At 35.6% G+C, this 22686-nt stretch overlaps 1 protein-coding gene across 6 annotated transcripts in view; it reads left to right on the top strand.

Moving 5' to 3' along the window:
• Positions 1 to 22195, top strand: part of KCNK2 (potassium two pore domain channel subfamily K member 2) — a 237320-nt gene extending 215125 nt beyond the window's left edge. For 4 of the 6 annotated variants that reach the window (XM_054454964.2, XM_063672212.1, XM_063672218.1 and 1 more), the window contains one exon: positions 19947 to 22189. In XM_054454964.2, the coding sequence (XP_054310939.1) occupies positions 19947 to 20264 (318 nt within the window). In that variant the 3' untranslated portion in view covers positions 20265 to 22189. Of the gene's footprint in view, positions 1 to 19946 lie in introns of all 6 variants that reach the window. The other 2 variants (XM_054454957.2, XM_054454972.2) reach the window with 1 other exon arrangement.
• Positions 22196 to 22686: the final 491 nt, after the last annotated feature.

Here is a 22686-nt window from a genome sequence, read left to right as displayed (position 1 = left end):
TATTTTCTGCCTTTTCTTCCTGTTTCTTAGGCATCATCATTACAGTTTAGCCAAGTTAATTAAAATACACCAGCATGCTTGTAAGACAGGGCATGTCCTGCACAGTGAGCAGCATTTATGTAGAACTAATTTGGCAGTGCTATATTTAGTTTGGGAAAGGCAGCTGTGAGCATTCACTTAATGTGCATGAATACTTCGCATTATTAGACCCTCACTGCTACTTTTACTTGTTGAAATAGGATGAGGGATATTTCTGATTTTGCATTGTTTTCCAATTTTGGTTTATTTTCTTGATTTCTGAACTTTTTTTTACATATTCATAAAAGAATAAAAGCATGATTTATTGTAGTCCAGTTTAAAGATGGTGTTGAAAGGGCTCTGTGGACTAGCACTTCATAAAGTAACCACTAATATAGAATATATATTAATATAGTATATTAGATAATATATAATATATATTCTATAGCGCATATAATGTATTAATATTGTATATTATATATGATATAATATATATTTATATATCAGATTATTATATGTAATATAATATATTAATATGTTGTATTTTTATACATAATGCTATTATATATACTTTGTATGTTATATATGTTATATATCATATATAGAATGTTGTATTTCTATTTCCAATAAAAATAGAAATGCAAGCCACACATGTAATTTTTAATTTTCTAATAGTCTTACTAAAAAAGTAAAAATAAACAGGTGAAATTAATTTTAATAATATATTGTATTTAACCCAATAGCATATCTAAACTACTATCATTTGACATGTAAATATTGAATAATATAAAAGTCATGAGATATTTTATGTTCTTTTTTAATAATAAACCTTCAAAATCAGTGTGTATGTTACACTTAGAGCACATCTCAAATCAGACTGGCCACATTTAAAGCACCCAGTAGCCACAATGGCAGTGGCTCTGAAGCAAACAGCACAGCTATAGGCTAAGATCAGAATTGCTGGCAGTAACCTGTCTTAAACCAAAGCTGTTTCTTCTGTGCTAATGATATAGATTGCGTTTTTCCTCCTAGAAATGTTATGGTCTGTAATTGATATCATTGCAAACAGAAAGAAGAGGAGTAAAAGACTAACTGCAGGGACAATGACATAAATGTATCAATACACATTACTTATTTTTTTCCAAATCTAAAGCAAGTCTTGGAAAATATCTTTGGGCTTATATTTCTTCTGCTGCCTGGGTATTTCATTTTATCCAGTGTCAAAGGGAACACTGGCTCATCAGTGGATTGTCAATTATTTCAGAGGATTGCTATAAATGTCCACCACCCACACCCATGCAATTGTACATGGGAGAGTTTACTCTTAAGACAAATTTCTGGAAGCAATTTCACCTTTGAAAAAGAAACTGGAAAAATCATTTTCCTGGATCTGCTTAAACCATGCTGAATATTTTCTCCCACATTCCATTAGGCAGAGTTTAAATATGATAAGGATATTATTAAACCAATGGAGCATGTATTTAGATATGCATGCATTAACCTCGGAAAACAACAGCAACAAAAACCACAAAATGAAGACTTGTTCTTTTCTCACTTCTTTATTACTCACTTCTCATCTTCCTTTTCACACTCTTAAACTCTCCAACTGCTCATCTATAGCTTGCACTGACACTAATTCTGGTAACTCACTTGATCAGAGACTACTTTAGCCCAAGAAACCTAAATAATTTCTACCCTTGATTTCCCAGGAAAAAGAAATCTGTCACTTCTTGGAATAGAATTTCCAATGTGAATACAAAGTAGATTTAATGGCTTTAAATTTTAAAATAACCACCTTTAGTTTATTAAACTGGATTTTTGAACATTGTTAAATCTGTTTTAATTATTATGATGGACTTAGGGTAGTTTAAAGAAAAAGCAGTAAATTTTATCTGCACAGTTCAGGGTTTTAGAGTTCTGTTGGGCAGCCATTATATTTCAGGCACTGAGATTGGTGCTAGAGATAGAAAGATGAATAGGACACAGTCTCAGCCCTCAGTGACCAGAGTCTAATAGGAAACATGATGATAGACATGAACCAGTAGCCATGATACAGTGCTAGAATAGAAGTCCAAAGAAGAAATTCATAAGACCCTGGGACAGTGAAGAGATGATGTTTCACAGGGGAATAGTGGAGTGAAGGAAGGAGTCAAAAGGGGACCAGTTCACTAAGGCACTAATGGACCAACTGTCTACAAGACTTAATGCAGTCACAGTATAGGATAATAGTGGAAATACAGTAAAACAGCTGGAATGATTAGAGTTGTGGTCAGAGATTAGATCCAGTCTATGAACATGGGAGTGGATATTGACCTACAGCAAAGGTTAAAGTGCTGGGAAGTCTGAAGGTGAGTCACTGACATAGAAATGGAAACTCCCCCAAGAGGATGGCAGAAGCTGCTGTGAAGCGGAATATTTTATAAATCAACCACTTATTTACCACCTCAAATTTAACATAACCCACATGGAATCCTAGTATCGCTACCCGACAATGTCCTACTCTAACGTCCCACTCTCAGTAAATATCACCCAGCATTCATCCAGTTGCTCATGCCAGAATCCTCTCAGTCATTCCTGATGCTGTCTTCTTTCTCACCCCCATGGCTTATGCATCACAAGTCCTAATGATTCCATGAACAAAGCATGTAAATGCTCTCCTCCATTTTTAGTCTCTATACCACCATTTTGATGCATGCTTCGCTATCTCCAAAACTACCATTTTCATCTCCCTGGTCCACCACAGTAGCATCCCTCCTACATGTCCTGTTTCCCTCCTTACTTCTCATCAACTCCTTTCTTTTCTCCTGTGATCTCCGAATTTTTCTTGGAAATTATTAGTAGTAAAAAAAATTTTAGCATGTGCTTGCAATGTATGCATATTTATAAGTTGCAAAGATATACTACTGTTTCTGTACTAATATACATGTTTAAAATGTGTGCAAAAATACAAATGTTAAATGATGAGTATGAAATAGTGCTAAACTATTTTAATTATACTTATTGATCATACAAAACCTTTGTGCTCTCACTAAACATTAATAATAGGAGAAATGTGATTTGTATGCTTCATTATTTTTTCAAATCTGGATTTAACAGTTGTAGCAAATCCCAATTCTGCTTCGTCATGCAGTTTATTTTGATGATTAATTTAATAGCTGTCATGTCTGAAAAAGATAACTCGCAGAGATACATAGATCTGGATGAAAGAAGTACGTCTTTGATTTTACCAACTAGACATTTGTGTTAGTCCATTCCTGTGAGGCTGTAAAACGTACCTGAGATTGGATAATTCATAAAGAAAAGAGGTTTGTCCTAGAGTTGCTCAGCAGTGTTCCAGAGCATTGGCCTCCACATATGTTGCATGTGGCCTCTCTGAGGATATTCTGAAGATCCAATCCTGTCCGTGCCTATTTTAAGATTTTAGTTTAAATCATAAATTCTTCATTTTAGGTTAAATAGTTAGAAAAAATATAATTATCACTGAAATTTAAACACTGACATTTAATTATAACTATTATGTATCTCCTTAAATGTGCCACTGAAATATAAATGTCAAAGTGAATTGATACCCAACATAAGGCTAAATAGCACAGGGAAAGCTCTTCTCATTGCGTCCATCAGATGACACAGAATTTTGATTCGTCCCATGACTCATGATATTAACCCGATGACAGAAGGTGCTGTCTGCTAGCCTTTTCCATTGGAAATCTCCTCTTTTCTCTGTGTATTTAATGCATATTTTTTTGGAAAGGCATTTTGAGATTTTATGGTTATCCTTTTCATCATCAAACTGTCAATTTACTGTTTGTTTATTTATGTGAATACAGACGCACAGGTTTCTGCTGTAATCAATGGGTTATAATCTGTTACAATCATTTATTTTGGTCTTCAAGTTGTCTAAGGCTTGGCCACTGGGAGCCCCTTGAAACTTCTCTGTCTTTTTGGCATATCCCCATTATTCCTTGAGCAATTCCTTATACTCCAGCACATTAGATGTTCCAGACTCAACTTACAGTTTCTCTACCCTAGCCCTGAATCCTCCATTTCTCCAAGGTGCCATGATTTCTTTTAGTGGATAAAGGACAATAATATTTAGAGAAAAATATTTGAGTGTTTATTACTAATGGGGGTGTCACTGCTCTCACACACTCTTAGTTGACAGAGCTAAGGAATATATTTTATACTCATGCATACACATATTTCCATATCTGTTTATTTTATATGTATATATTTTGAGAACCATGAATTCATACTGGTATCTCTAGTTCCAATCTGATATAATAGAGTTACTTCTGGTTTCCTGCTTTTTTATATTTGTAATTCCTGTCTCATCCATGGTGAAGCTTCTGATTCTTGTTATTCTCAATATATTATTTGATGAGTCTCCTTGTAAGTAGCCAATCTTGAGTTGCCGCTACTACCACCACCAGGAACCCTGCAGGGACACCCTCTCCGCCCTGCTTGGTCTCTGAAACTATGTGCTGGGCCTCCCTCTTTGGGTTGACCTCGTCACCCATCTCAGACTCTGACACCCACACTCTGCTGCCACCCCTTGAGTAGACATTCTTCTCATGCTGGTCTGGCTCTGACATTTCACTCTGGTACCATGGCCCTCTCCCAAACCAACTGCATGGATGGCTAACTAGTTCTGCTCCATTTCACTGCTTTGGGGCTGAATTGTTTAGAAAAGGGAGAGGAAGAGAAAAGGAAGCAAAACCATGTTTTAGTGGACTGGTCCTGTATTGCTGCAGTGAACATAAAATGCCGTTTTGTTATAAATAAACACTATTAAATCTAGGTTTCCTGAATGAGTTTTGAAACATCATTAAATATTTTGATTTTGCTAAATACGTAATGAAAGCATATTATGGCAAATGACTTTAAGGTTGCAGCCCACCTCTTTATTCAGTTGTTACTTTTGACTTGGTATTTTTTGAATACCTTAAGAACTTGAACAACAAACAGATGATTACCCTCCACCGCCTCATCACTACTACCACCCGGGTCATCAGACAGTGGTACTTGTAGAGTTTCCACATTGTCCTGGCAAATAACAATTTACCCTTGAACAATGCAGGAGTGAGGGGCACTGATCTCTTTCCCTGCACAGTCAAAACCTTTTGTATAACTTTTGACTCCTTAAAAAACTACTTGGCTGGGCATGGTGGCTCATGCCTGTAATCCCAGCACTTTGAGAGGCCAAGGCCAAGGTGAGTGGATCACGAGGTCAGGAGTTTGAGACCAGCCTGGCCAACATGGTGAAACCCCATCTCTACTGAAAAATACAAAAAGTAGTCAGGCGTGGTGGCAGGTGCCTGTAATCCCAGCTACGCGGGAGGCTGAGGCAGGAGAGTTGCTTGAACTGGGGAAGCGGAGGTTGCAGTGAGCTGAGATCGCGCCACTACACTCCAGCCTGGGCAACAGAGTGAGACTCCATCTCAAAACAAACAAACAAACAAACAACAACAAAAAAACACACACAAAAATACTAATAGGCTACTATTGAGAAGCCTTACTGATAACAATCAACACATATCTTGTATAATTATTATGTACTATATTACTATATATACAGTAAAATATGCCAGAGAAAATAAAAATGTTATTTAGAAAATCATAGGAAAGAGAAAATATATTTACTATTCAGTGGAAATGAACCATCATAAAGGCCTTCATCCTTATTTTCTTCATGTTAAGTAGGCTTGTAGGAGTTGGGGGAAAGGGAGGGGGTGGTCTTGCTGTCTCAGTGATTGCAGAGGCAGAACAAAATCCACATATAAGTAGACCCAAACAGTTCAAATGCATATTGTTCAGGAATCAATTTTATCTAGTTACTATAACTCAATCATATAACAGTGTATGAAATTTTATCTAAGTACACAAATTATATTGTTTCTGAAATTCAGTATCCTCATCTATATTTAGGCTGTTCTTGCGTTGCTATAAAGAAATACCTGAGACTGGGTAATTTATAAGAAAAGAAGTTTAATTGGCTCATGGTTCTGCAGGTTGTACAGGAAGCATCTGCTTCTGGGGAGGCCCCAGGAAGCTTTTACTCATGGTGGAAGGCAAAGTGGGAGCAGGCACGTCCCATGGCAAAAGCAGGAGCAAGAGAGAGTGGGGTGGGAGGTGACACACACTTTTAAATGACCAGATCGCGTAAGAACCCACTACCGTGTAAACAGCACCAAGCCATGAGGGATCCACCCCCATGACCCCATGACCCAAACATCTCCCACCAGTTGCCACCTCTATCCAGCATTGGGGATTACGATTCAACATGAGATTTGGGTGGGGACAACTATCCAAACTATATTATCATCTTTACAATATAATAAGATACTGTATAATTTGGATGAGCTTCATAAAATGGATTGTTAAAGAAACCCCAATAGCAGAGCAGTGAAGAGAATTTCAAGGATGCTCAGTGATATGATGACAAAAATAAGTTGAGTTTACTCCGCAACAAGTGAGTGTTTGGTCTTGCAGCCACATCTCATCATTAAGACAGTTAACACTGTATTTCATACTTAGACATTTTTAGAAGAAAGATATTATTTAAAATAATGCTATAAATTTTAGTATTATTTTTCTTGACATTGTCTTTATTTAAAAAGATTAAGTACTCTTGTAATTAATCTTTACACAATTACATTAATATGTGTAATATTAAGAAGTAGAGAAATTACTAGCCAAAAAAAGCAGGTTAGGTTAAGAAGACCTTATGAATATTACATATACTTCTCTGAAAACCAGAGAAAACATCATGTACTGTTCTGTCAAGATAATGTGATACTTAAATAATCCTTTTAGGCTTTTTTTTTTCTTTAAACCTGGTTGGTAAAGAGAATAATTGGAAATGTTCCTTTTACAAGCACAGTTCAACAATACAATGAAATGTCAATACTTTAGAAAATGAATTAATGATAATTGTTAGGAATTTTAGTCTAGGCAACCGCTGAAATTGGAATGCAAAGTAGGCTTCTAATTATTTTTACAAATTTAACTAGAGGGATGTTTTTAACTCAGCTACTTTTAATATTTAACTTTCTTCAAAGCATTAAGGTATATAAGCATTCGAGCACTGAGAAAAGCAAATTAAAATTAAAATACCACCTCCAAAAGGGACAGAAAAAAATCCTGGTCAAAGATCAGGAAGACTTCTGTAGTTTTATTTCTGGTGAAGAAAATTTCCAGATGGCCATTCTTAAATCCTAAATTCTCAGCTTTGCTTCAGATTCTTTTGAAGCCATCCGTTAGGTGGAAAAGTTTCCCCACATCAAAAACAATGATTATATCTGTACAGAATAAGCTCTTTTCTAAAAAAAAAAAAAAAAGTCAAACTCATACAAGTATTATCGATACTTGAGTTGGCTGTTGGTAATTGGAAAAACCTTACAGAGTTTCAGGTAGAAATCCCTTATCTAGTGATTATTCTGGGACAGGGACTGGCTTACCTTTGACAAATGACAGTTTATAGTCAGTTGAAGATTACTTAAGAAGAGAAAGTATAGCCAATTCAAATGAAAAATATAGATAAGGCAGGGTAAGCTCCATAGGAAGAAACTGATTAGGACAAGATTGTAAGACTGCAAGGGAAAAAAAAATGACCTTGTACATAAAGTGAGAAGGGAAGACCCTGAGTCAAAGGAATGCATGGTGGAAGGGGCTTTGAGAGAAATAAAATATGAATTGCTTTCTTACCATAGAACACCTGGCAGAATTGCTATTTCCACACTTCCAAATCACACCACATATTTCTATTCTAAGGTGGCTGACTGCAAATAATTGTAATAATGCTGTTCGAACACTCATCTTTTGGAGATGGACTATTTAGAAAACTAGAAAATTTTATTTTTACACTTTTATTCATGACCAGAAATCAAAACTCTATAAAGAGTATTGCAGGATTTCAAAGCTCACAGGTAGTTGGGGAAAGTATGCTGGGTAAAAAAAAAAAAAAAAACTGAAGCAGAGAATGTTAGGTTTTCCAATGTATGGAAAGGCATGGAAGTGCTAAAGCCTTGTTCAGAAGGACAAAGCTTTGGATGGCTCTGAAAGTCAAAGTGAAATAGATAATTAAGCTAAGTAAATAATTTTGTTTAGAATTAGTCTAAATTTGAGGAGTTGTCTAAGTTTATACAGATAAGTTAAGCAGCATATTTAAAATGAAATGATGTCCAATCTCTTGGTGATTGTTGAGTTTTATGGAAAACAGGACTCATGCAACAGCATTATCTAAAATTGGAGAACCTCCTGGGTATTAGCTACTATTCAACAATGAAATTCTGGGTAACCCCAGTTAGAGCGGAGACAATCATTTCTGCCATGTGGAGAAAACATTTTGACATGAAACTGACTCTGGATGCTATTCTATCAAAAGTCATGGTAGGATGGTACCTACTCATGTCACAGACGCATGGTTCAAAAACAGCAGAGGGAGAAAGAAAGTATCAAGAAGTACTGCTCCTCAAAAATTGGCTTTACTTTCTTGCAAAAATAGGGAGTTGGCATTTTGCAGAGTTGTTTGGAGGAAAATCATCTCCTTAGGAATGCAGTTAATAAAGACCACTTAAAAAATGCAATGAAAAAAAATTTTTTTCAAACTGAAAAGACTGAAAATTTTCTTTAAATCATGTTACACTTTTTGCGACAAGCAAATAACTGCTCAAATGACCTGGAGTAGAGCTAGAGGGAGCCAAGGAAACTTAAAAAAGTGAAAACATTATGCAAACATGAAATTCAGGACTGGTAACTACCCTTTATCACACTCGTGTGTGTAGTAAAATATAATGAATTACACTTCAGTCAACAATGTAGAGCTACAATTTGGAAATATAGACTCAAATAATCTTTTTAAAATTTCTTTACACCATTGAAAATTAAATACCTTCTTCAGGCATTTTTTTACTGTGATATCTGAATCAGAGAAATTCCTGGGGGCAATTGCAGTCAAATTCTGATACTTAGGTTGTGTTGAGCAAATAAATAGCACCCCATAAAGAACTCTGCCTCCCCAAGGTTTATTTAGAGTTGGATATGCTATATACTGCATAATATAACGCCAGTAAAGGGAGACTTAAAAGGGAATAAAAATACTACTTAAATAACTTTTTACCTCAAGAAAGCCAACACTAAGCCCAGGACTTGGCATATAATAGATACTCAACAGGTAATTGCTAAAATCCATAGTTTCCATTTTTATGTACTTTGTATATCATTATATGCATCCATTATTTTATAAAGCTGTAATCAGTTGATAAAAATGCAAGTTTTTTAATCAGTTTACTTAATACAACCATAGTAGTAAGAAAAATGGTTTCTGTAGCTGACAGTCTTCTCATAAACATTGACATCATACATGACATTTATTAGCCTCAAGATTATGCTATTAAAAATATGGCTCAAAGAATATCTTCTTACATACTTGCCTTTTCCTTTGCTGGAAATTCGTGATCAGAATTAATTTCTATAAATTACTGACTTTTATCAAAGGACATGAAGATTTTAGTCTGATTAAAATTGGTTTATAAGTTGCTTTCTCTTCAGGCTGTACCAACACACACTGGTAGAGAACCTATGCAAATATCACCTTTATATGAAAGTTTCAGAGTGTTTTTGTACAGGAGGAGGGCTATGTCAGTCAATGGTCACAGATTTCTCTTGCCAGTCAGTTAGAATATATGTAGGAGTCTGGTCTATTCAAATTACCATGTTGGGTACTTTTATGAGGAGAAGAAATTGATAGAATGCATAGTCTCTGTCATTAACTTACCATCTAGTTGGGAAGACTAAACTTATTTTATTAAATTACTATACTCATAGCAGTATCCAAGATGTTGCAGTGTGGAGAGGGTAGGAAGGAAGGTTGAACTTGATAAGAAACAGAACAATGGTCCTTACCTTCAAAAAATTGGCCACGTAGCTGAGTGGAGTCAATGGAGTAATAAATATTCCTTGTGGTTATAAATGAGCTTACTGTAAATTTCATACATTTCAGACTTCTAGAATAGAGAACTTTCATCCTTCTTAGGCCACCCTATCGATCTTACGCACTTCAGGAAAATTACTCTAAAAATGTTGAAATATGGCAAGTGCTTGTTTTTAAATTATGTTGCCACCATGACAAGGGCCTTCTTGACATTATTTGAGATATGTTAGATAACCTGAGGATGGTAAGGTTTGGAACCATTATTGAGGAGGCAGATTCTAGGCCTCTGTAATCATGAGACTTTGCTCCATTGAAAAGCTATCAGAGGATTAACATTTATAGTTGCAGAGGAAGATGTTAGTGATTCTTCTAAAGTGAAATTGTTAACATATCTTTTTTGCTTGTTTGTTTTGTTTTTTGTTGTTTTGTTTTGTTTTGTTTTTTGTTCTGTCCCCAAGCTGGAGTGCAGTGGTGTGATCTCGGCTCACTGTAACCTCCCCCTCCTGGGTTCAAGTGATTCTCTTGCCTCAGCCTCCTGGGTAGCTGAGACTACAGGCGCGTGCCATCACGCCTGGCTAATTTTTTTGTATTTTTGGTAGAGACAGGATTTCACCATGTTAGCCAGGATGGTCTCAATCTCCTGACCTCGTGATTCACCCACCTCGGCCTCCCAAAGTGCTGGGATTATAGGCATGAGCCACCGCACCCGGCCAACCTTTCTTTAACTTCAAAGATTGCATTCCGTAAAGATGATAAAGCCCAGGTTCTGGAATAGCCTGGTGAGATATTGTCATGAAAAGTGGTGACAGAGGTGAAAAGAGTTAGAGGGCTGGTAAGGAGAAAGAAAAAAAAAAAAAAAAGAAAGAAAATCTGATTTAAAAGATCTATATATACAATAGGCATGATGTTCTTCACTTTGAGAATGAGATATTAGCATCATAGGCTTCTTAGAATGCTGAGGAGTCTCTGCAACGACTAAAAAGTTAGTTTGAGGAAACATATTTTGGACCTTTACTATGAATAGAGATGGCTATGAGTCAGTGCTTTTCACCGGCTGCATCTTCCTGCTGAGAGGATCAAGATTATCCCATCAGAGTCAACCAGGAAGCAGATTCTTTGTACTGGATTGTGTATCAAAAATGTGATTGATTCATTTGTCCTTTATTCACTTACCTATTTATTTGTCCAACAAGTACTGACTGAATTCTCACTATGTACACTCTTCTAGGAGCTGGGAATACTGAATAGAATATGGTGGACATATCGTCTCTAGTGTCATGAAGTCAGGAGAGCAATCAGACTAGTAATTGTAATAAGCTGTGTTGAGCAGTAATGCTAGGGAAGTACAGAGGGGTATGGGCACAACTAGCAGATGATTCTAATGTATTCTAGGGGATCGGGAAATGGCTCCATGAGGATGTCCAGTTTAGCATGAATAGGAAATATTCTAGAGAGGGACTGGGAAACAGCATTCTGGATGAAAGAAAAACAGGTAATGAATGAACAAAGGCAAAAGAAAGAGAAGAATTTTGAGGAAATAAAAGAAACATTCAGGATGGCCCCTGACATGGAGTTTGAGAGGGATGATAATTAGAATTGAGGCTGAAACAGTAGGTAAGCCCTAGATTACATGAGTCACTTTAAAGAGTTGGAACTTTATTGTAAGTGAAACAGGCATCAATTGGTTTTATGCAAGGGAAAGTACTAGGTCGATTTGTGTTCATTACAGGGCAATTTGGCAGCTGCGTGGAGAATGCATTTGAGGGGATAGGGAATTAAGTCAGCAAGATTGGTTAGCAGACCACAGAAGTAATACATATGAGATAAAATGGTGGACTCTTCCACAGTTTTGACAATAGGAACGGAAAGAAGTGAAGGAATTGAGAGGAAAAGAGGTAAATAAGCAAGAATTGGAGCTGGTTGTAAGATTTGCTTTAATGAACAAATTTGAATAAGAACTTGATGTAAGATTCAGTAAAAGGAGGAGCAAGGGATTATATTGAAGTTCAACTTAGGAAACTTAGTGGTACCATGATGTGATATTAAGTAAAAAAAAAAAAAAAAGTTAAAGAAGTTAAATGATTTCACTTAGGGACATAAGTTTGAGATGCCTGGGAGCCATCGAAAGTGAAGAGGCTTAATAAGCAGTCAGTTATACAGATGTGGAATTCAGTAAACATTTGACCTAGAAATATGGATTTGGGAGTCATCAGCAAATAGATGGTAATTGAAACAATCGGAAGGATGTGATTATCCAGGGAGAATGAAAATAGAACCCTGCAGAACAAAGGTAGTTAAGGAGGAGGGTAAAGGAAAATGAAGCTACAGATGATTGAGAAAATTGACCCGAACAGTGAGACAACAGCCATGAGAGTGTGCTGACTCAGAAACTAAGAGCAAACACTGATTGGGAGGGACGGAGCAGTGCCATTTGCAGCTGTGAAGATCCGGCGAGTTAAGGACAGAGAACTTAGTGAGGTGGATGAGAACAGTTCCAGTAGAGTCGGAGAACAAGTGCCTGTTTATATATAGCACTCCATTTCCTTCCTTTTCTTTTGTAAATCAGATCACCTGGGCTGTGAGCATCATGTGAAAGTTAAGAATACATGGAATTCCAGTAAAGACCTCTTTCTTCCGTAAATTACATGACCTGTAGGAACATTCATTGTGATTTTTTGGAGCTGTTTTTGCTCACTTTTTGTCCTCAGCTTGGTTTAGTAAGTAATGCAGATTGCTTGGTCATAGGAAGATGAAATACTATTTGATTAAGTTGCTGAAATTTTTTTAATGAAAATCTGATGAAGCAAAAGTATTTTAATGCACAAGGATTAATTTTAATTATCCAGACCACCAAAAGCATTATTTCTATTAAGAAAAAATTTTACTTATATAAATGTGATATTCTCAGGAACTTATTTTTGAATTTCTTTGAAAACAAAAAAGCATCTTTAGAGTTTGAGTAGACAATTTTATCACCAGGAAAAGATATGAGTCCGTACATTAGGGGATTATGTGTTACTTGGTGAATAATGAGTACATTGCTATAAACCAAGCTTGTTCAACCCATGGCCCGTGGGCTGCATGCAGCCCAGGATAGCTTTGAATACAGCCCAAAATAAATTCATAAACTTAAAACATTATGAGATGTTTTGCAATATATTTATTTTTAGTTCATCAGCTATCATTAGTGTTAGTGTATTTTATGTGTGGCCTAAGACAATTCGTTTTTTTCCAATGTGGAGTCAAAGGATTAGATACCCCTGCTATAATCTTATAAGGTCAAGATTGTTTTTCTTTTTTCTTTTTTGGATGTGAATGATTAATTCTTTCTTGCCTTGGTTTAGTTTTTGGGGAACTCTATTTTCTCTTTTTTTTCTCCTGATTTTCAAGCTTTGGGTTTGGGCAGTGTTATATTCCTAAAGTATTATAAATAATGGTAGAAAGAGCACAACAAAGAGGGAACAGGCTGGGTACTGTGGCTTACACCTGTAATCCCAGCACTTTAGGAGGCTAAGGCAGGAGAATCATTTGAGCTCACAAGATTGAGACCAGCCTGGGCAACCTCAGGAGATTCTATCTGCACAAAAAATTTAAAAAATTAGCTGGGCATGGGGCCATGCACCATAGTCCCAGCTACTTGGGAGGCTAAGCCAGGAGGATTGCTTGAGCCCAGGAGGTCAAGGCTGCAGTGAGCCATGATCATGCCACAGACTGGAAGACAGAGTGAGACCCTGTCTCAAAACAAAGAAAAAAAAAGTGAAAAAAGAAAAAAAAAGATTTTTTTTTTAAAAAGGAACAGATACTATTATTGGTGGTTTAGATGAGTTGCCCAAGTGCACACTTTTATGAGTCAATGTATTGTTTTCAGTATCTTTAGGAAATTGAGGCAGTGTATCTTCACCTTAATATAACCCGCTATAGGGTAGATTTCTATATAGCATGAATTTGCCCTGCACTCCTCTAAAAGAAGTTTAGGTCTTAGAAGTAATAAATAATTAAAGCACCCTTGGCAAACCATACCATCTTTACCTATCATCATAATAATTGTGTGGCCCCTTATATTTTGAGAACACACACAGATATGCACACACACAGATATATATATATACACACACACAGATATATATATATACACACACACACATAGATATATATATATATATCTTTATACACTAATCTTACTTTCTGCCTCTTCCATCTCAATTATCATCAACATGATATATATATATATCTGTGTGTGTGTGTGTGTGTGTGTATATATATACACACACACACACACGGTCATGCATCGCTTAAAGATGGAGCTATGTTATGAGAAAATGTGGCATTAGGCAATTTCACCATTGTGCCAACATCATAGAGTGCACTTACACAAACCTACATGGTATAGTGTACTATACACTTTGGCTGTATACTATAGCCTATTGCTCCTAGGCTACAAATCTGTACAGCATGTTACTGTAGTGAATACTGCAGGCACTTGTAACACAATGGTAAGTATTTGTGTATCTAAACATACCTAAATATAGAAAAGGTACAGTAAAAATGTAGTATTATAGTTTTATTGGATCACTGCTGTATATGCAGACCAAAAAATCATGTAGCTCATGGCTGTGTGTGTGTGTGTGTGTGTGTGTGTGTATATATATATGTGTATATATATACATGGCTGTATATATATATGTGTATATATATACATGGCTGTATATATATATGTGTATATATATACATGGCTGTATATATATATGTGTATATATATACATGGCTGTATATATATATGTGTATATATATACATGGCTGTATATATATATGTGTATATATATACATGGCTGTATATATATATGTGTATATATATACATGGCTGTATATATATATGTGTATATATATACATGGCTGTATATATATATGTGTATATATATACATGGCTGTATATATATATGTGTATATATATACATGGCTGTATATATATATGTGTATATATATACATGGCTGTATATATATATGTGTATATATATACATGGCTGTATATATATATGTGTATATATATACATGGCTGTATATATATATGTGTATATATATACATGGCTGTATATATATATGTGTATATATATACATGGCTGTATATATATATGTGTATATATATACATGGCTGTATATATATATGTGTATATATATACATGGCTGTATATATATATGTGTATATATATACATGGCTGTATATATATATGTGTATATATATACATGGCTGTATATATATATGTGTATATATATACATGGCTGTATATATATATGTGTATATATATACATGGCTGTATATATATATGTGTATATATATACATGGCTGTATATATATATGTGTATATATATACATGGCTGTATATATATATGTGTATATATATACATGGCTGTATATATATATGTGTATATATATACATGGCTGTATATATATATGTGTATATATATACATGGCTGTATATATATATGTGTATATATATACATGGCTGTATATATATATGTGTATATATATACATGGCTGTATATATATATGTGTATATATATACATGGCTGTATATATATATGTGTATATATATACATGGCTGTATATATATATGTGTATATATATACATGGCTGTATATATATATGTATATATATACATGGCTGTATATATATATATACACACATATATACATGGCTGTATATATATATATATACACATGGCTGTATATATATATATATACACACATGGCTGTATATATATATATACACATGGCTGTATATATATATATATATACATATATATATCTCTCTCTCATACATTTGTCCTGTGAAATAGGTTATTAGCCCTATTTTATAGGTAAGGAATCTGAAGCTCAAAGAAGGTTAAATTGCATGGCTGTGGGCACATAGAATGTGGTTATAGAGCTAGAAGGTGAGGCTCCCATTCATCCCCCCACTTGTCCCACCCCATTTCTGACAGATTGTTACTACAGCTTTTATGATTTGCAGAGTTTACTTTTCCACCTCTGGGAATTCTACAGAAATGAGAAAAAAAATGTTTCCAAAATTAGACAAAAATACCAGCCTCTGACAGAAATTGAATGCAATTAAAGATAACTAAGTATTAATAATTTATGGACTCCAACGAGTCTGAGCTTTTCTTGCATTCAGGCTTTTCCTAATTGGCAGGAATCACTAACTGGTAGTAGCACTTGGCTCTACATGTTCCTGTTTCCTGTGTGTTTGCCATTAGTGTAAACCTGTGAGATCACGGTGACTTTGTGAAAATTCTCGAGAAAATTCAGTCAAGTCTAAGAAAGGTTTTCATTCTTTGTCCAACTTATCGGGACCACTTAAGATTCAAATTGCAAAAAAGAAATGATTAAAATATTTAAAATACTTTCTATGCAGGTGCCAATGATAAGGTGCTTTTTGCTACAAAAATGCAAAGGTTATACCTAAGTGTGCAGAAAAGAAATGGTGAGGCTGCTGGGAATTCTGAGTCTGAAAATAATGCTCAATAAATACCCATAATAAAAAGGACTCTCACTGGTAATACAGGTCTATGTCATGAAAGTGTGCAAAATTTTGTATGTGTATCTAGTGCCTGCTATGTGCTCGGTGTTGCTCTTTTAAATATATTAACTTATTTGATTGTTATACCAACTCTATGGGAAGGAGTCTGTTGTTTCCCCCACTTCACAGGAAAAACTGAGGCTAAAGATGTTAAAAAACTTACCCTAAGACACACAATGAATATGTGGTGGAGCCAGAATTCAAACTTAGAGGTTTAGATTCGGCACATTATTCTGCCTCTCCAGTAAAATCAGACAGAAAATTCAGTGTCTGCAAAATCAGAAAATATTTGTATTAGTCTGTTCTCATACTGCTAGTAAAGACATACCTGAGACTTGGTAATTTATAAAGGAAAGAGATTTAATGGACTCACAGTTCCACATGGCTGGGGAGGCCTCACAATCATGGTAGAAGGGAAAGGAAGACAAAGGGACTTCTTACATGGCAGTGGGCAAAAGAGCGAATGCAGGGGAACTCCCCTTTATAAAACCATCAGATCTCGTGAGACTAATTCACTATCATGAGAACAACACGGGAAAGACCCACCCTGGTGATTCAATTACCTCCCACCAGGTCCCTCCCATGACACATGGGAATTACAGGAACTACAATTCAAGATAAGATTTGGGTGGGAACACAGCAAAGCCATATCAATACTCATGCCTTTCGACCCAGTGTTTCCACTTGCGGTAATACTTTGCACACATTAGCAAAGGTGTAGGTACAAGAATATTCACTGAAGTGTTATTTTTAATAGCTAAAAAAAATAAATCTATCCGAATGTTCACCAATAGGGGAATGATTAAATCATGCCATAGCCATTATCCTTGGGAAGTGCTAGGTGGCTGATATAAACTATGAGCTGAAATGAGTACTAACATGGAAAAAGGACTAAAATTCGATGAGAAAAAAGCTATGTACAAAACAATGTGTGTACTGTAAGACCTTTTTTTTGCAAAATGTTGATGATAATTGAGATGGAAGAGGCAGAAAGTAAGATTAGTGTATACGGATAGAAGAAAAACAGGTGATAACATGTGTGCTATAAATACTACTGCCAATTACTATCATTGTGGTATGAGATTACAGAGTATGTGTATTTCCAGTGATAAATTTATTCATTTAACAGGTACTTATTGGAAATGTGCTACATACGAGGTTCTAGGTGCTGAGGATGTATATAGAGCTTACATTCTTATTAGAAAAGGCAGAAAATTAGCAAGTATATAGGTGAACATTTGAATTTTGATGCACAAAGCCTATTACTTTTATATTAAAAAGATATTTTTTAAGATAACACAAAAAAGAAGACAATTACTAAAGTAAAGTGGTGGCGGGTTCTGTGAAAGTCTACAGCCCTTCTGTTCATGAAAGACTGGCTGTGAGGTAAGAGGCTGGTGGTAACCAAAATAAAGCTGATGGAATAGATTTCATTTTAGATCCATCAGTTCTGACCATGCCCCAAGACTTGAGACATGACTTAGGTAAAAAATAGAAAAATAATATAAACTGTGGGAGGGTTTATTTGTAAGTGTGCATGGAATTTGTAGGAGCCAAATCCGAATGACTGGGTGCTACCACTGATAGATACTGCCTGTGCCTTCCTAACCTGAGAGTACCCCAAAACAGAATTACATGTTTAGTAATCCGTTCTATATCTAAGTATAGTTGGACAGGATCCCTTATAGGAACAGTAAGTATCTCCAGGATAAATTCCTGTAGATTTGCACCTCTTTCCCAGCAAGCTTCCCCTAAGTTGCTTCAGTGGTTAAGGAAAGCTTGATTTTGCTGATTCTACATGCCATAGAGTTCTCATTTTTCCAGCTTTGCTTTTTTTTCAGAGCCAGACCTAGATATCAAGCAATTATTTCTTGTTAAGACAGTATAACTAGGAAATAAAAGGCCTGTTAAAATAAAACATAGATCCCCAAATGTATGTGTCTGTATGATTATGTGTGGATTAAAAAAAGAGTTGATTTGCCATGTATCATCCTCCTATCCACCTTGGATATTTGAAGTTTCATTTCTGTTTTTGAGTATACACACACACACACACACACACGCACACACACACATTTATATCTATAGCCTTACTTCCAAGTATGTGTACATATCATATTATGATATACGTATATATCTATCCCCTCCAATAATTCAGATGAGTATTAACATTTAGAAACTATCAGTTATATTTCCCGTGTTGATTTTTTAAAAGAAAAATCAAGAGGGCAAAAATTAAATACATTAAACAGAGCTGTAGTTGTTTGCTTGTGAAGCAAAGGAGAGCCTGGGTCACTTAAGAAATGAGTTCAGTGGGTTTCCCAAGCTGAAAGCAAAAGTGCTAGAAGAAAATGGAGGAGTTGTTCCATATTAGGAGATTATTTTAAGTGACAGTCTAGATTATTAAATTCTGGTTAGTTAAGAGGATTATAAAGATTCCCATAGGATTGGTCATATTTTCTGTTTTAGGACACAAACATACGGACGCAGTTTTGAAAGAGGTCAAAGAAAATGTCTGATGGACTCAGGGTGATTGATGGCACATTTTTTTTCTTTAATTCTCAAAAGATAACCACATAATAATAAATGCATAAAATCTTGCAGTTTGTAAAGTTCATTAGCTCAGCCATCCTGTTAGGTGTGTACTGTGAAGATGTCTGTTCTACAGCTGAGGATGTGGTAGCCCACAGGTTGGGTAATTTCACGGATTCCACAAACATTTTTTGAGAAACTGTGCCTTGGGTTTAACTGTTTCCCAAGTGGGCTTCAAGGTGGACTTAACAGTTATTATTTATTTGCATTCCCTGAAAGCAGAAACAAAATATTTTGTTGCTTAGTTAGGAAAAAGAGAATTCCTAAATGACCAGTATGAGGTTGGATACAACGCTCTTGCACACACCTTTTCTGATCTCTGAAAACTAGGTTCACATCTGAGCAAACAGCATTGCTATTTTCAGAACTAAACAAGGTCACCTGGGTTCATATTGCAGACTCTTTTATTCTGCCTTGCTCCTTCTACTAGATCTTACTGCCCTTCGTACATTCCAATACTTCTTGAAATTAGATACAAGTGAAAAAAATACTAAAAATGTTTTTAAAAAGCTAGAGATTGCCTTTTCACAGCATCAAAAATTTCAATGACAGGATTCATGTATAAAAACCAAGCACATCTAGAGCCCCTGAAATATTGTTTGATTCCTAGAGTTTAAGTTCAGAGATTAATTTTAGAGCCATATCTATATAAGATAGAAACCTGCTGTGTATACCCTGCCTAATTTCATCAATTCTCAGACCACCAGTGCTGTAAAAGACTACTCCACTCTTCTTTTTAAAATCCCAAAATAAAATGAACAGAAGATAAAGCATAGAAAATGTTGATCGGCATGTCGATATCTTTATCTTTTCTCTGCTTGTGTGTTCCAGGTAGGAGAGTTCAGAGCACACGCTGCTGAGTGGACAGCCAACGTCACAGCCGAATTCAAAGAAACCAGGAGGCGACTGAGTGTGGAGATTTATGACAAGTTCCAGCGGGCCACCTCCATCAAGCGGAAGCTCTCGGCAGAACTGGCTGGAAACCACAATCAGGAGCTGACTCCTTGTAGGAGGACCCTGTCAGTGAACCACCTGACCAGCGAGAGGGATGTCTTGCCTCCCTTACTGAAGACTGAGAGTATCTATCTGAATGGTTTGACGCCACACTGTGCTGGTGAAGAGATTGCTGTGATTGAGAACATCAAATAGCCCTCTCTTTAAATAACCTTAGGCATAGCCATAGGTGAGGACTTCTCTATACTCTTTATGACTGTTGCTGGTAGCATTTTTTAAATTGTGCATGAGCTCAAAGGGGGAACAAAATAGATACACCCATCATGGTCATCTATCATCAAGAGAATTTGGAATTCTGAGCCAGCACTTTCTTTCTGATGATGCTTGTTGAACAGTCCACTTTCTTTGATGAGTGGAATGACAAGCAATGTCTGATGCCTTTTTGTGCCCAGACTGTTTTCCTCTCTCTTTCCCTAATGTGCCATAAGGCCTCAGAATGAATGAGAATTGTTTCTGGTAACAATGTAGCTTTGAGGGATCAGTTCTTAACTTTTCAGGGTCTACCTAACTGAGCCTAGATATGGACCATTTATGGATGACAACATTTTTTTTTTTTTTTGTAAATGACAAGAAATTCTTATGCAGCCTTTTACCTAAGAAATTTTCTGTCAGTGCCTTACCTTATGAAGAAACAGAACCTCTCTAGCTAATGTGTGGTTTCTCCTTCCCTGCCCCCACCCCTAGGCTCACCTCTGCAGTCTTTTACCCCAGTTCTCCCATTTGAATACCATACCTTGCTGGAAACAGTGTGTAAAATGACTGAAGTGATGATGCCCGAAGATGAAATAGATGCCAAATTAGATGGACATTGAAGCAACACTCAGCGTTGCCTAGCGTTAAAGGCACTGCAGAGAAATGAGGTGCAGAGGTGGCCCCTCTGAGTATTTATTTGACTCAGGTACCAGTGGTACATATATACAGTGTGATTATGACCAGGCTGGTAAAATTGGCTGCTCCCAAACAATCCCCTTTTTTCCTGGCAGTATTTGGAATTTATCATTTATTAATAACTATACATTTTTAAAGGCAGAAGAAGAAAATCTATCTATCTATCTATATAATGACCTGACAGAAGAAAACTGTTAAAAATGGATATTATTGGAGGGGATTTAAAACAGTGGGTGTGAATTATCATTCTGATGGAAAGAAAATAGCAAAACAATGTGTTACAAGTATTTGCTAATAAACAGTATACTGCCAGCTTCTAATTGCTTTTTGATGTATGAAAGGCTTATATAATTTTCTTTTCGTTGGGTGGCTTTTGCCAGATGAGAGGAGGTGGCACAGTGGTGAGTGCAGGGCACAGTCCTAGCCTTCTGTGGGTGTACTTTTGGAGTTGTGACTTGGCTGTGAGGGCAGAAGTTGAAGTTGGGATCACTGTGACTTTGCACATGGAAAAATGCAGATTGCAGGCATAATTCATCTCTGACATTAGAGAAAAAGCTGTTATAGCACAATTTAAATTTTGAGAGTTTGCTGTGTGGTTTTTTTTTTTTTTTTTTTTTTACATAAAAGAGGCTGATTATTCTTTTTAGTTTAATTTTATATCCTGTAATTCTTTGGATGGTTCCAAGATTCAGAAAAAATTCAGTAAATGCACCCCGTAAATTGCTACCCTTTCCTTTATTTTCATACTTAGATCTGCTGTACATTGTATATATATATAATTTTTAAAATGCAGAAAGAAAATAATTTCCCTAAATATAATTGCAAACTGATTTCTTTTACTTTTTTTGTGTGTGGGGGTGGGAGCTGTATCTGAATAAGTGGCATTCAGATTAGGGTCTTGAAAAATAAACCCAGAATCTTTAAAAGAAGCAAATAAACTAATAGATGCTTATTTTCCAAAATTTAAATTTAAGCTAGAAATGTAAATATTCAATTAATTTGTTAAAAGTACTTTTATAAAGTTAAAAAAAATCCAACCAAAATTTTAGAAAGTCAGGCTCTTTTAGAAAGAAAGCTACACCCATTTCCTCAAATAACTGTTCCGAAAATTTATATGGTGGAATGCGCCATGTATAAACTGTGAATTGTATTGACAAATAAAGTTTGTAATTAAAGTCAGCATTTTCTGAGTCTCCTGCTTGCTGCTGAGAATTTAGATATGATCTAGGTAGGTAGAACTCCAGGATGTTACTTTTCATGCTGAGTTTTTGTCACTCCTTTATTCAAAATATTTAAGAAATATTTTGGATGCATTGATACTACCCTTGCTAAATACATGCAGACTGTTTTCCTCGGTGGCTACTCACTGAAACCAAATATACTGAAATTCATTTTTGAAATAAGATATTTGAAATCGCATATAGATTCAAGATTGTTTCTATTATATTACTATATATTTATGCCACATTTTATCATTGTTAGACCTTGTCTTGACACTGAAGTAGACTGAATGCCTAACACAGGTGCCTGAATGTGTTTTTTGTAAGAAAAAGACAGTTAAGCATCCTGGTGGTATTGAAGTCTAAAGAAGGTAGTTACCAACCGATCTTCTAGACCTTATACCACAAATGTTTGGACTACTTACCTTGTTCGTATCCTACATAGATTT

This window comes from Pongo pygmaeus, chromosome 1, assembly GCF_028885625.2.
Source record: "Pongo pygmaeus isolate AG05252 chromosome 1, NHGRI_mPonPyg2-v2.0_pri, whole genome shotgun sequence".
Lineage (NCBI taxonomy): Eukaryota > Metazoa > Chordata > Mammalia > Primates > Hominidae > Pongo > Pongo pygmaeus.
The sequence above is the reverse complement of the archived record's forward strand: the minus strand, read 5'-3'. Positions and strand labels throughout refer to the sequence as shown.